Here is a 13,814-nt window from a genome sequence, read left to right on the forward strand (position 1 = left end):
ATAGAGTCACCTATTACAAGTGTATCAGGTGTGTTGTTTAGTCTTAAGGGCTGTGACTGTTTGGCACACTGGCTTTGTGAGATATGTGTTGCACGTGTTTTGTTTTGGGGTAGCGGCTGCTTGGGTGTCTGCTTTGGAGGTCTCTGCTGCTTGCAGATCTTTATTTAGAGCCTCCGAGTATGTTTTTGTGTGATTATGTGTTTGGTTTGCTGTCGTGGTAGGTCTATGTGAGACTGGAATTGTAGTGAGTGTGGTTTCCTTCTCCTCCTGACTGGTTATGCCAGTACTGAGTTGAGAGAGCTTAGCCTCCAGTTTGGCTATATGGTTGCATCTCTCACATGTGTTGGAATTTGTTGGGAGGAGGAGAGGGTTGTCTGTGTACATGAGGCAGTTGTAACATTGCCTCAAGATTCCCAGATTCACCAGCTGGACCGGAGAGGAGATTGACAACTGACCTTTGGACATGCTAGAATAATATTGGGAATTCCTTAATAATTGAAAACTAGGGCCAGTGGGGAGTGAGGGTGTAGTGCTTTTAATTTTTAGTGCTGACTTATATAATTGCTTTAGTGAGCAAGTGCCAGGTAACTTAAGTGCAATGTGTTACAGGAAACTTAAATGCAAAAACGACAAACAGTAACTTTCTTTCAAGTGAAACAAGGAAATAAGTACAGTAAGCAATGCAGATATCACTAGTGATCCACAGAAGCACTGAGAAGCCGCGTATTAGGTGGAATTAGCGTTCCAGGGAAATAACAAGCATATAAACAAAGCTAGATTCAGCAGGCCTGGATCTAGTCTATGCTACAGCAAACAAGGTGTACCAATTTCAGTAAGATACAGTTCAAATATTCAGGCACTATAAACCTTTAACCAGAAATTCCCAGCTCAGAAGGGCAGAGTCCAGCCTCTTCTCCCACAAGAGTGCAGACCACAAACCTTCTTAATGTAAAATAACTGCCCTGAAGCCCAAGTGCTTAAACCAGAACTAATACACTTTAAGAATAACAGACACTGGGCTCTCAATCAGCAGTTCCCAACTTAGAAGGATGAAAGCTATCTGTCCTGCCACCACAGTGCATGCCACAAACCTCCCTAATGTAAAACAACTGGTCTGAAGCCCAAGTGCTTAATCCAAAAGACTTAGAATGACAGCTAAACTTTAATCAAGTTACTACCAAGCAGTAATAAATACAATTGAATACTTTAGAGAATGCCTGGATTAGTGCTCAAGTTACACAAACAAAGCTAGATCCAGCAGGCCCGAATCCAGTCTATGCCACAGCAAACAAGGCGCACCAACTTCAGTAAGAAGCAGTTCAGATATGCATGCACTATAAGCCTTCAATCAGAAATTCCCAGCTCAGAAGGGCAGAGTCCAGCCTCTCCTCCCACAAGAGTGCAGACCATGAACCCTCTTAATGTAAAATAACTGGCCTGAAAGCCCAAGTGCTTAAACCAGAATGAATACACTTTTAGAATAACAGACACTGAGCCCTCAATCAGCAGTTCCCAACCTAGAAGGATGTAAGCTACCTGTTCTGCCACTACAGTGCAGACCACAAACCCTCTCAGTGCAAAACAACTGGTCCGAAGCCCAAGTGTTTAAACCAGAAGGCTTAGAATGAGTTACACCAAGCAGTAATAAATACAATTGAGTACTTTTAAGATGATGCAAAAGTAAAAAAAGTAGGTAGAAACACAAGTACAGTAAAAGCAGATGAAATTTTTTTTTTTTTTCTGAACAAGTGCTGAGATCAAAGAAACAGATTTGAGTGCTGAAACTAGAAAACTGGCTAGTTATAGGAAAAAAAACTAAGCTAGAAGGCTTCCCTCCAGCACAGAAGGGCTTGGGGGCTCAGAAGCCTACAAATAGTCTATACCACTTAACAGGAAAGGCAGGAAACAAGCTTACATTTTTTTTTTTCTGTTTCCCAGATGCTCCCTTTGTACACAGTAGGAGTGCCTGAAATCAGAATATGATCTCACTGCACTCAGTTGAGTGAGCAAATGAGATGGGCCCAGAAGGAGTATCCAAACACAAATTTACAAGAGGGGCGGGCAGCTGCAAGGCCACTAAGATTAACACCAAAACAAAAACAAGGAGGGTGGGTGGGACTAACTGAAGAGCAGAGTGAAAACTTCCAGTTCAGCTAATATTCCTTCCACACAGTTAAAATCAATTTAAATACTGTATTTGTTTGAAAAATAAAAGCAGATAAAGGTACTTAAATTCTCTTATACGTCCAGTTGAATATAGCAAGTTCTTAGCCGGCCAAAGCTGAGGTTTTTAAGCAGAAAATATTTCACACTGTACCACTTAAATAGGCAAGGACAGGAAATCAAAGAATGTGACTACCCCCACACCTGTAATTACTAGCAAATAACAAAATTCAGCAAACACTGACTAACTTCCAGTTTAGCTAATATTCCTTCCACACTGAAGAGCAGAGTGAAAACTTCCAGTTCAGCTAATATTCCTTCCACACAGTTAAAATCAATTTAAATACTGTATTTATTGAAAAAAAAGCGCAGATAAAGGTACTTAAATTCTCTTATACGTCCAGTTGAATATAGCAAGTTCTTAGCCGGCCAAAGCTGAGGTTTTTAAGCTAGGTCCACCATGTTAATGATACCTGCCAGTGACTGGACAGACTTGTACTATTGTAGCCGTGTGAGTACTGCTGAGTTGGGGAGTTATGAGTTTCCCACCACTGCATTACTCAGTGCTGCCCTCACTTTGTGCAATATGTTCTTTCTTCTCAAAGTCATGCACCGCTGTTGCAACATTACAGTAAATCTTCTGGCAGCAGAAGTTTGGATGCTAAGTTACCTTCAGCAATCCCTATTTTTTCCCCACAATGTTACAAGGGGTCAGGTTGTTCCATCAACTGTTGCCAGATTTGTCAATTCAGAACCACTCTTCCACCTTCTTTGATACTCATACCTGACTTTCTTTTGCATGTCTTCTTTTACCCAATCCAACCATCTCTTGTCTGGACATCCTCATTTACTTTTGCCTTTTTCATGTTTATCCCATGTCAGCTGTACTGGATCATGTTCTGTATTCTTGCACATGTGACCAAACCACTAGAGTGACCATTTTGGACTGTGAATGTGAAATACAAAGCACTTTGGACTGCACATAATTACTGCTTAATTGGAGATGGCAGTGGTTTTCAGATTCACATATTTAAGTGTGAGAAAAAGACTTAAGCTTTTATTTTAGTATTTTTTTTTTTGCAGAGTGATTTTGTTTTTCTATTTTTCTGTACTTCATCTTTTGTTTTTTGTTGCTTATGTGTTTGCTTTGTTGTTTTGCTGCATCTTACAGGAGGTCTGACTCCAACTGGCCGGCTTATGGTTGAGTTCCCCCTGGATCCTGCTCTGTCAAAGATGTTGATTGTGTCATGTGACATGGGCTGCAGTGCAGATGTACTTATAATTGTCTCCATGCTTTCTGTGCCAGCAATTTTCTACAGACCAAAGGTAAGAGCAGCAGCTGCTGTTTTATAAGAAAACTTTGTGTTATAAGTTTGGAGGTAGATGGGCAAATGCTTGCTTATTCTAGTGCTGTAAGGCTTCAGTTTGAATATGAAGTTCTGGTGATTGTACTCTCCAGTACTGTTAAAACATTGGAAGCTTTTAAACATGTGCTGTGTGCTGTGTGTTGTGTGCTGTGTGTGTGTTTCACTGTACTGAAGAGTAATTATTATAATTAATAAAAACAAAAAAGTCTAATCAACTTCAGTGATAAGCTTAAAAAACAAAAAGAAACAAAAATGGCTTGATAAAAATCAAATATTTTACTAGAAATAAATAAGCGTTTTGTCTTTCAGCTGTTATAAGACGTCATCAGATTGTTTGCATTCTTTAGCATGCCATATTTGTTTCTTCTAAATTGTTATATTTAGCTTGAAGAGAAACTTTTGCATAATTGCTATATTTGAATGATTATTGTTTTAGTGGGAATCGTTGTTGTGAAATGCATTCTGACTGTACCTGCTGTTGCTTGCTGTGGAATGTTTGCTTTGCCTATTACCATCTGAGACCCTCTTGTATCAAAGCATTATTTACTCTTTGATTGTATTGAAAACATTACTTTGGCTGAATCAAGTGATGAGATTTTGCAGAGGTTGACTGAGGTGAAGCATAGATTACTTGACTAATGCCTTGTAGTGCCTGCAACAGCAGGTGGACTGCATGTGGCAGTGGTGGAGTAATAGTGAACAATGGCTTATGTTTCTGACACCAGGTGTCTACTGTGTTTGCTTTGCCTACATTTCCTTGAAAATTAATTCCACGAATCTTCAACCACACGAAATATGTTGGGCAGAAGTTTAGGTACATGAAACGAAGGTAAAAAAAAAAATAAAAAATTTCCCGAAAACACCATCTCACTTCCATTTTAAGTCTGTTGTTGTAAAGCATACCCAAGTGGGACCTCTGCATGTCCTCAATCTGAAAATGTGCCCTTAGTTTTTTTTTTTTTTTTTTTTTTGCTAGGGTAAGGGATCGTGGAGTTCCGCTTCAGGGTGCTGAACTCAAAAGAGTTTAAATTTAATCTACAAAGAGTAGGCTAGTGGTTGTTTTCACTAATTAAGCTGGTGTATGTTAAGTCAAAAATTAACTGAAAGGGCTTTGCAGTACTAGTATTGTTTATATGTCCATGAAGTATTAGATGTTTGATAATGACAGTAAGCAAACCCAACACTTGCTAGATGAGGGCTATACTGCAGTTCATACCGGATTCTTATTAGATCTTCTGAGACTATATGTTCTACATTGGCTTGTATAAAAGCAGTAATCAACTGGTCAGCCAAGCACCCAACACTTCTCTGTGGATGGATTACTATGATGTGTGGTATGGTCAAGTTGCCTTCTTAAGCCACCCACCTGAACTGTTTATTTTGCATACAAATATTTCAAGCATTGGCAATAATGCCCTTCTAGCCTGCCAGTATACCAAACCAGATATTCCCATAATAAGTGTCCAGGCTGTTCTTAAATATCTAAACTAGTACTTACTTTAATGTAATTTGGCAGTCTATTCCATGTATTAGCTACTGTCTCAGAGAACCAATTAGTACACTTCTCATTCCTGTAGAATCTTTTACATAGGTCATCTGATGATTGTTTACTACATTTTGGTAACTCCAAGCATTCACAAATGTAGTTGTCTCCAAATGCTCCAGATGCCTGAATAAGGTTTCCTCGTAAATATCTGTGAGAGACACTGTACAAATTCAGATATTTTATTAAATTCGTATTGATACTCATATTTGGGGATTACCAAACTAGTTCTGTGGACTTTTTACATGTTTATCATGCTGTTTTACTTTTTATTAGTTCATTTTCTGTGTGCTCATATTCAATTCTTATATGCTTATGTCTGGTTTAAATGTACTTTTTTGTACACAGTAACACTGATCCCTTTCTTGTTGCATATATTTCATATATAAGGGCCTCATTGTTCCTTTCTGCAAGATTTTAGTCATGTCAAGTATGGATACAGATTTAAGTTTCTGACCGGCTAAATCACACCTTAGCAAAGGTCTTCATAAGCTGTTTGCCAGTTGGCTTTTCAACTTCATCCATTTTGTTTTATTGGTTAGCTGGTATTTTTCCTGTTGGAGAGTTTGCAGCAGCCACATACCTTTTATTTTTAGTAAATGGTCCTTCATATGTAACATTAGTGGGCAGTCTTTTCTCATCTACTTGTTTATGCTTTTAAAATTTGTTAACGAGAGGAGTGAACTGGTCTAAGCACTCTTTTCATCTATGACCCAGGTCTTAAGGTAAAATACAAGCAGTGATATATATGTATATAGACCAGTGATATATGTATACATAGAACAATGGCATTCATAGTCTTGCAATGTAGCAGTTCCATGAATTTCTTGTAAGGGTTGCATGTTTGGGCCAGATTCAGTATTGCAAATGATACAGTAGAAAACATATTCTTGTAAAACAGGCTGATTTACAAATAACTCATGTATTTCACAAGTGAAGTATCTTATTGTATGTGTAAACAACAGTGTATGTAATCATTTCAGTAATTCCCTAAGAAATTTCACTGAATGCTCTAAGCACATTTGTGACCAGGCAGTATCCTTTATTATAAATACTGTTTGTATTATTTATATAGGTTTGACAGGTTTGTAATAATATTGCATTAGGTAGGAGGAATAATTTGAGAGTTCAGGATTATCTGATTTATTTTTAATGATTTGATTTCTTATGTAATGCAATTCACAAAATGCATTAAACATAAACCTTAGGACACACTGTCTGAAAATTTTTGGGCAAGGTTTGCATATGTACTTGAAAGAGCTTACCAGTTAACCATTATAGTAGGAAAATGAAAGTAGTGGAGTAAGTGAAAAATAGTGATATTATATTCAGTTCACTCCCTTGCTTCCCTTCTGGGGTGATAGAAGTCATATAACAGTAAAGTTTTTAATTTGTAAGTTTAGATTGCATTGATTCTAGAAAGATGTACCACCATGAGTTTAAAGGAACCTGAAATTATTTAATTCCAGTGTTATAAATTTAAGTGGTCGGTGGCTACTGTTGCTGTAAAAATCATTGTAAGAAAGAACTAGGGATATTATGTACACTGTGCAAGGTCTACATGTATTATTGTAGTGTTACAGTGACACCTGTGAGAGTACGAATGATTGCAAGTTATCCACAAAGTATAAATCCGAAGACCTCTATAATGTGATGCCAGTTACTCTGCAGTCCATTTTTATGAAAAATTATGTGGCAATATTGAAGTTAGAAATGCTGTATTTATACAGAAACCAAAATTTGGTAATTGATGAAGCAGTGATGCGTCTGTTTCATTAACAAATTCCTCTTTTATTGTTACTGCCAACAGCAGTTGTATTTGATTCCATCCCTATTTCAGAACTTTTGCACTTTGCATAATTTTGTTCTTTCTGTTTTCCTTTTTTGTTCAAGTTCAGATTACCATCTAGCATTTGTTTTTGTCCTGTTGTTTTCTATTAGTCAGCCCTGGAAAAGTCATAGCCCACTGGATGTCCATTTTAAGTTGTGTGCTTTGCTGATGATACTTAGACAGAAGGAAACATGAATATTTTGGATAGCCACAAAAACAAAAGGAGCCAGTTTCTCTTGCATTTAACAGTGAAGTGTTAACAACGTTCTTGGTTTCCAGAAAAAGTGCATTTTTTTAAAAATCTGGTGACGTGTAAAGGTGCTGTGCTCTAGTCAATGGCATTCCATTCCTGATAGTTTATCATTTTTTTCATTTTGTGTAGTTACCAAGAGCTTCCTGGTCCTTTGTGGTAATAAAATCGGTCCTTATTTCTTTATTTAATATCAAGTATTTAAGAGGCAGTTATGGCAGATGAAGAGATAAGTAGATATGGATGTGTAGTATTTACATTTGTTAGTGGCAGTTTCTGGTCATTACCTGTTGCTTTGGAACTTGAGACATTCCTGATGTTCTTCATGTTTCACTGTTGCAGTCATTACATTTGGGTAATCCTGCTGGCAGGTTGCCCTCAGTTGGCCTGAATTCCAAAGTCTTGGGTCCTGCGTCGATTGCTGTCGCCCCTTCCCTGACGTCAGGTTGTCAGGGGTATAAAAGATGCAGCAGACGCCATTTTCTTCAGTATTTCTTGCCACGCGGTGCCCGAAGCAGAAGCAGTTCGCAAGTGCTGGTCGGCTGACTCATGAGATTTTCGTGTTCGAATTTCAGATCCGAAGTCTTCATTAAAAGCTAAGTACCCCGTTGGGGAAACTTTTTTCTTGCTCCAGACCGATGTCAGAAAAAGTTAATAATTGTATTTCTTGTGGGAAGCAAATACCTCATAAGGACTTTCATTCTTACTGTATTCCTTGTCTAGGCCCTGACCACGACGTTTCAAGTTGTTGGTTTTGTGCTAGATTTAACCAACGCACTATTAAGCGTCGGTACGATTTTGCACTAAACTATTTTGGGCGCAGATTTAATTATACAATGTCGTCGGATAGCCATCCGACTACCGGAGTTCACAAAAAGCGCAAAGAAAAAGACAGGCAACCGAGGTCCAAAACCGATGACGATGCTTCTCCTAAGCCAGTCACCGGTTCTCAGTGAGGCGCTTTCGCAGCCCCTGATACCTGCTACTTTAGAGTCGCAGGCCGCTACCGACTCCCACGTGGAGTCGGTCAGGCCGCTGGAAACTCTAGGTATTGGAGCCTTGGAGACTATTCCCTCAGATGGGTCCGGAGCCGCTGAGCATACATCAGCTTCTGAGGGTGTTTTCAGACCTAAACAATTATACATTAAACCGACTACAGCTTCAGAGGCAAAGACTAAAGCACCTTTAAAGGCAAAGAAACAAGTTCAGCCACATGGACAGGCCTCCATGCCCAAAAAACAGATGCTCAAAATGGCCGAACACTTAATTACCTTGATCAGGGGTTCCCATCCCCCTCCTGATAAGAGGCCTAGGCAAGAGACAGACTATGAATCTTCAGATCAGGTTTCCATTTCCTCAGATTCCTCTTCTGATCAGGAATATTCTCTTCCCCCCATGAGGATTCTGATGCTGAAGAGTCTATCCCTTCAGCTTCTCCTCCTGAGAGCTACTCCTTTGGGGAAACGTTGCATACCATGAGGGAGCATTTCCACTGGGAGAGCCAAGATTTTTCAGAATTTAAGAAGAGGCTCAGGGACTTCCTTCTACTACCTCAACACAGGCTTCTAGCTATTCCACCTGTGTTAGACATTGTAGATGTGTTTTGACTCCTCCCCTCCAGCTCCAGTTAAGCCTGACAGATACTACAGGGTTCCTGACTCATAAACTCCTTTTCAAAAACCCTGCTGCAGACCCAGAAACTATTTCTCAGGGTCCCAAAGGGGTTAAGGCTTCCAATGCAAAAAGCCCTACCCCCTCTGACAGAGACTGTAGGGCACTGGATAGATGGGGAAAAAGATTTACACGTCTGCTACCTTGGCTATAAAGGCCTTAAACTGCCAGTTTCATATGCTCAAATATCAGCAATATATCATGGCACTGCTTAAACAGAAAATGTTGGTAAATTCTGAATGTGCAGAAAACAAAGAAATGCAGGATTTATTGCATGCAGCTGAACAAGTTGGAAAGCATACTTTGCAATGTGGTTTTGATTCTCTGGAGGCCTCCTGCAGAGCCGCTTTTACGGGTTTGGTAATTAGGAAACATGCTTGGTTAAAGGAACAAAATCTGCCTGATCATGTCAAAGCTAAATTATTAGATGCACCATTACAGCATGCTACCTTGTTTGGTGTTAACGCAGAAGAGGTGTTAAAGAAAATGGAGGACAAAGCTAAATATATGCAAACTGTCAAAGATTTTTTACAAGTACAGCCACCTAGGTTTAGCAGACACTGGCCTACAAAGAATTGGTCCTTTCCAGTGTCAGACAGACCTCAAATGGGCAGATCCCAGCCACAAGGTTCGTACAGGTCTAAGCAATGGGGTGCTTCTACCTTCAAAAGTGGAGAAGACAAATCACAACCATACAGGAAATAGTCCCAATGACTTTCCCCTGCCTGCACCAAGCACTTATCTACTAGCAGCATCCTTAGGGGGAAAAATAGCACTTTTTCTCAAAATTGGCACATTATAACCCAGGACAAATGGGTCCTAGACATAGTGTCACAAGGTTACAAGTTTCACTTCCATACCCTGCCAAGGGCAAACGGTTGGCCAGACCTGCCAAAAAATCAATGAGCAGAGGCTCAATAACAAGTCTCATCCCTCATGGACATGGGGGCTATTCAACAAGTGCCACAGCAAGAGCAGGGACAAGGATTTTACTCAACTGTTCTTGGTACCCAGAAAGGGCAAAGCATGGAGACCAATACTTGACCTATCTATTCTAAACACTTTCCTGGATATACCAAAATTCATGATGTTGACCTTGCAGCAGCTTCTGCCCATGCTGGGCAGAAAGGCTTGGCTCATCACTTCAGACATAAAAGAGGCATACCTGCATGTCCCAGTCAGACAGAAGATACCTCAGATTCAAGACTGGTTCAAAGCATTACCAATTCTCTGCACTGCCCTTTGGCTTATCTACTTCGCCCAGGGTCTTCACAATGTGCCTGGCACCAGTAATTGCTTTCTGCAGACAGAGGAATACAAATATATCCTTACTTGGACGACTGCCTCATTCAAGCAGAGAACAAGGACATTCTGCTACAGCATCTGGCGTTTGTGAAAAGACTTTTAACATGCCTAGGGTACACAGTCAACGAAAAGAAATCAAAACTAGTACCCTCTCAAGAGATAATATTCCTGGGTGCAAGCTTAAATACAACTGTCCAGATGGCTTATCTCACGCCAGACAAACAAAGGCAACTGACTACCTATTTCAAGGAAATGGCAACAAAGGCCCAGTTATCTGCAAGAAAAATTCTGCAGGCTTTGGGCTTCATGGCATCCTGCGTCCTACTAATTCCATATGCAAGACTGCATATGAGGAAACTTCAATGGTACCTAAAAAGTGTCTGGACACAACATTGCCACAGCCTGGAAACAATAATTACTCTCATTCCCTGCCTGCAACAGGAGTTTCAATGGTGGGCAAAGGCTTGTCAGCAAAACAAGGGACAGCCATTCTCGCTACACCCAGCCAGGCAGAACCTAACAACGGATGCATCAGATTACGCCTGGGGGGCCCACATGGCAGGAAAAGGCATTCAGGGCACCTGGTCCACAAATCAAATGCATCTACATATCAATCAAAAAGAGATGCTAGCTGTTCAAAATGCCCTGACAGCCTTCAAGGGCCTAATTCATCCAGGACAACTACTGATAAAGACAGACAATACCACGGTCATGTGGTACATAAACAAGCTGGGGGGCACACATTCTTAACCCCTTTGCAGACTAGCCATGACTTTATGGGACACAGCATTGACTTACCAAGTTCATCTGCAGGCACATTTCCTGCCAGGAAAGGACAGTACTCTGGCAGACGAACTAAGCAGAAACCTCATGGATCCCCACGAGTGGCACCTGGATCCACAAGTCTTTAGCATGATAACAAAGAAATGGAGACACCCGGACATAGATCTATTTGCCTCCCCTCACAACTATCAACTAAAAAGATTCTGCACGAGGACTTATCACTTGTCAAGCATGGAAAGTGGACGCCTTATCTTTCAACTGGAAAAACCTGTCAGTATATGCCTTTCCTCCACTGCCTCTCCTCCCCAAGGTACTCCTAAAGGTGAGACAGGAGAAACCAAAAATGATTCTGATTGCCCCAGACTGGCCCCGCCAGTACTGGCATCCGATCTTAAGGAACTTGTCTCAATGCCCAGTCTGGACCTTACCTCAAATCCCTCATCTACTGTCCCAACAAAACAATCAGATTTTGCACAGCCATCTCAGGACTCTAAACCTGGCAGCATGGCGGATTATGTAGCCATACAAAGCACACCTCTCAGTAAAGCTGTGATGGATGTTAGTTTGGAAGCCAGAAGGCCTAGTACTAGAAAATCCTATGCTGGAAAATGGAAGAGATTTTGTGCTTCGAACCAAGCTCAAGGAACTGACACAGCTGTACCAAATATACCTCAGATTTTGCAATACTTAACTGAGATGCTGGACAAAGGCCTGTCTTTTTCATCAATTAAAATTCATGCCTCTGCCATTTTGGCTCATTACAATACAGAGCCACCACTCTTTTCTCATCCTTTATTACGGCTGTACCTCAGAGGAGCCAAAAATTTAAGGCCTGCAAGGAAATCGCCAATGCCTGCATGGGACTTCAATTATGTCTTGGAAAAACTCACCCTACCTCCTTTTGATCCAGCTGCTACTGTGGATATAAAGTTTTTATCTTGGAAAAAGCTCTGCTCCTAGCAATAACTTCTGCAAGACGAGTGTCAGAGCTACAGGCTCTCATGGCTGTGGAACCTTTCATCATTTTTTATCCTGACAGGGTCTCTCTTAGGACAAACCCTACATATATGCCTAAGGTGGTGTCCACTGTAGCCCTTAACCAAACTATTCATTTGCCAACTTTTTATCCAAATCCACAGAACAAGGGGGAGAAAATTCTGCATTCTTTGGACGTACACAGACAACTTAGATTCTATTTGGACAAAACTAAAGTTTTCAGAAAGACAGAACAATTACTAGTGGCATATGCTGCAGGATCACAAGGAAAGGCCATCTCCAAGCAGACTCTTTCAAAGTGGATAGGTCACTGCATTCATTTCTGCTACTCTCAGCATGGCAAGCCAGTGCCTAAGGGCATTAGGCCACATTCAACCAGAGCTGCAGCCACTTCTGCAGCCTTTCTCGGGAGTACCAACCAAAGACATTTTAGAGGCTGCTACTTGGAGTTCAGTGCACACCTTTACAAAGCATTACAATCTGCCACTTTACTCTAAATCCAGCACAGGCTTTGCCACTGCAGTTCTGCAGGACCTCATAGTCGCTCCTAATGTTGTTTAGCTCCAGCCCCCCAACCATAGATTTGGGACTCTACCCAAATGTAATGACTGCAACAGTGAAACACGAAGAACATAGTACAGTTGTGTACACTTACCATAGTGTATTCACTGTTGCAGTCCAGGTTACCCACCTGCCATCCCCCTTATTTCTGCTGGAACTTATCTTTACTTCTCTGATCTGTACAAGCTATGTGCTGTATTTGCTTGTAGATGAAGGTAAAGTTTATTTTGGTGCATGTATGTTTTATATATATATATATATATCTAGCCTACCCTTTTGGGGGCATCTGACATCTGGGGCAAGAAAAACTGAATAAAATTGCATCGGCTGCATCTTTTATACCCCTAACGTCAGGGACGGGGTGACAGCAACTGACGCAGGACCCAAGACTTTGGAATTCAGGCCGACTGAGGGCAACCTGCCAGCAGGATTACCCAAATGTAATGACTGCAACAGTGAATATACTCGAACATCTACATTTATGGTAAGTGTACACAACTGTACTTTTTGGCAGTGACAGAACTATGCACAAAACTTGCACTGACTATTTTCTCTTGGATACACCTTCTTTTTGTTACTGATATTTGTTTTATAGATTTTGTCATCACTTTACTTTCTGGAAGTACATACTGAAACGGTCACAGTCTAAGAAGACTGTTTATTTTTCACACATGGGGTAAATGGTTAGATGTTCTTTGTGTTTCACTGTTGCAGTCATTACCTGTGGGGCTATCCCTGCTATGGTAGCCCTCGGTTGGCCCGAGTACCAGAGTCAATGTTTTTTTGCGTCGGCTGCTCTTGCTTGTTGACTGATGTCAAGTCGTCAGTGCTATAAAGCAAGGCAGCTGACACCATTACATCAGTTTTTCTTGTTGTGGAGCCATAGCAGAAGCAGTTCCCAAGTGTGCCAGTCGGTCTCTATCAGAGCTCGAATTACAGCTAAAAATGTCTAAAGCCAAGTACCCTGTTGGGGATCCTTTTTTCTTGCACTAACCGATATCTGAAAAAGTTAACATTTGTCTCGCCTGTGGAAAGCAGAGCCCACACTGAGACTTCCATTCATACTGCGTCACTTGTTTAGGCCCAGACCATGATGTCCCCCGTTTCCGGTTCTGTGCCCTCTTTAACCCGAGAACCATTCGTCGTAGAGCTCTTATTGTAGACAGGTATTTTCGTTTTCCATCTTCGCATTCCGAAATGGTGTCCATCAGCCAACAATCCGTAGACATTCCAAAAAAACATAGAGATAAAGATAGAGACAAGACCACACAAGGCTAAGCCTTCCGACAGTGCTACCGATAAGCAGGTCATCAGTTCTCCGGAATTCAGTGAGGCACTTTTGCA

The 13,814-nt window shown here is 40.9% G+C and overlaps 1 protein-coding gene across 1 annotated transcript in view; it reads left to right on the forward strand.

Annotated features, from left to right (window-relative positions):
- The window catches only part of DHX38 (DEAH-box helicase 38), a gene marked incomplete in the record, with an annotated part of 1,902,786 nt that overhangs the window by 1,507,005 nt on the left and 381,967 nt on the right, over positions 1–13,814 (forward strand). The window contains 1 exon segment of the mRNA XM_044081902.1: positions 3,335–3,489. Coding sequence (XP_043937837.1) covers positions 3,335–3,489 — 155 coding nt within the window.

Source organism: Protopterus annectens, chromosome 8.part1 (assembly GCF_019279795.1).
Source record: "Protopterus annectens isolate FY-2018-M chromosome 8.part1, PAN1.0, whole genome shotgun sequence".
Lineage (NCBI taxonomy): Eukaryota > Metazoa > Chordata > Ceratodontiformes > Protopteridae > Protopterus > Protopterus annectens.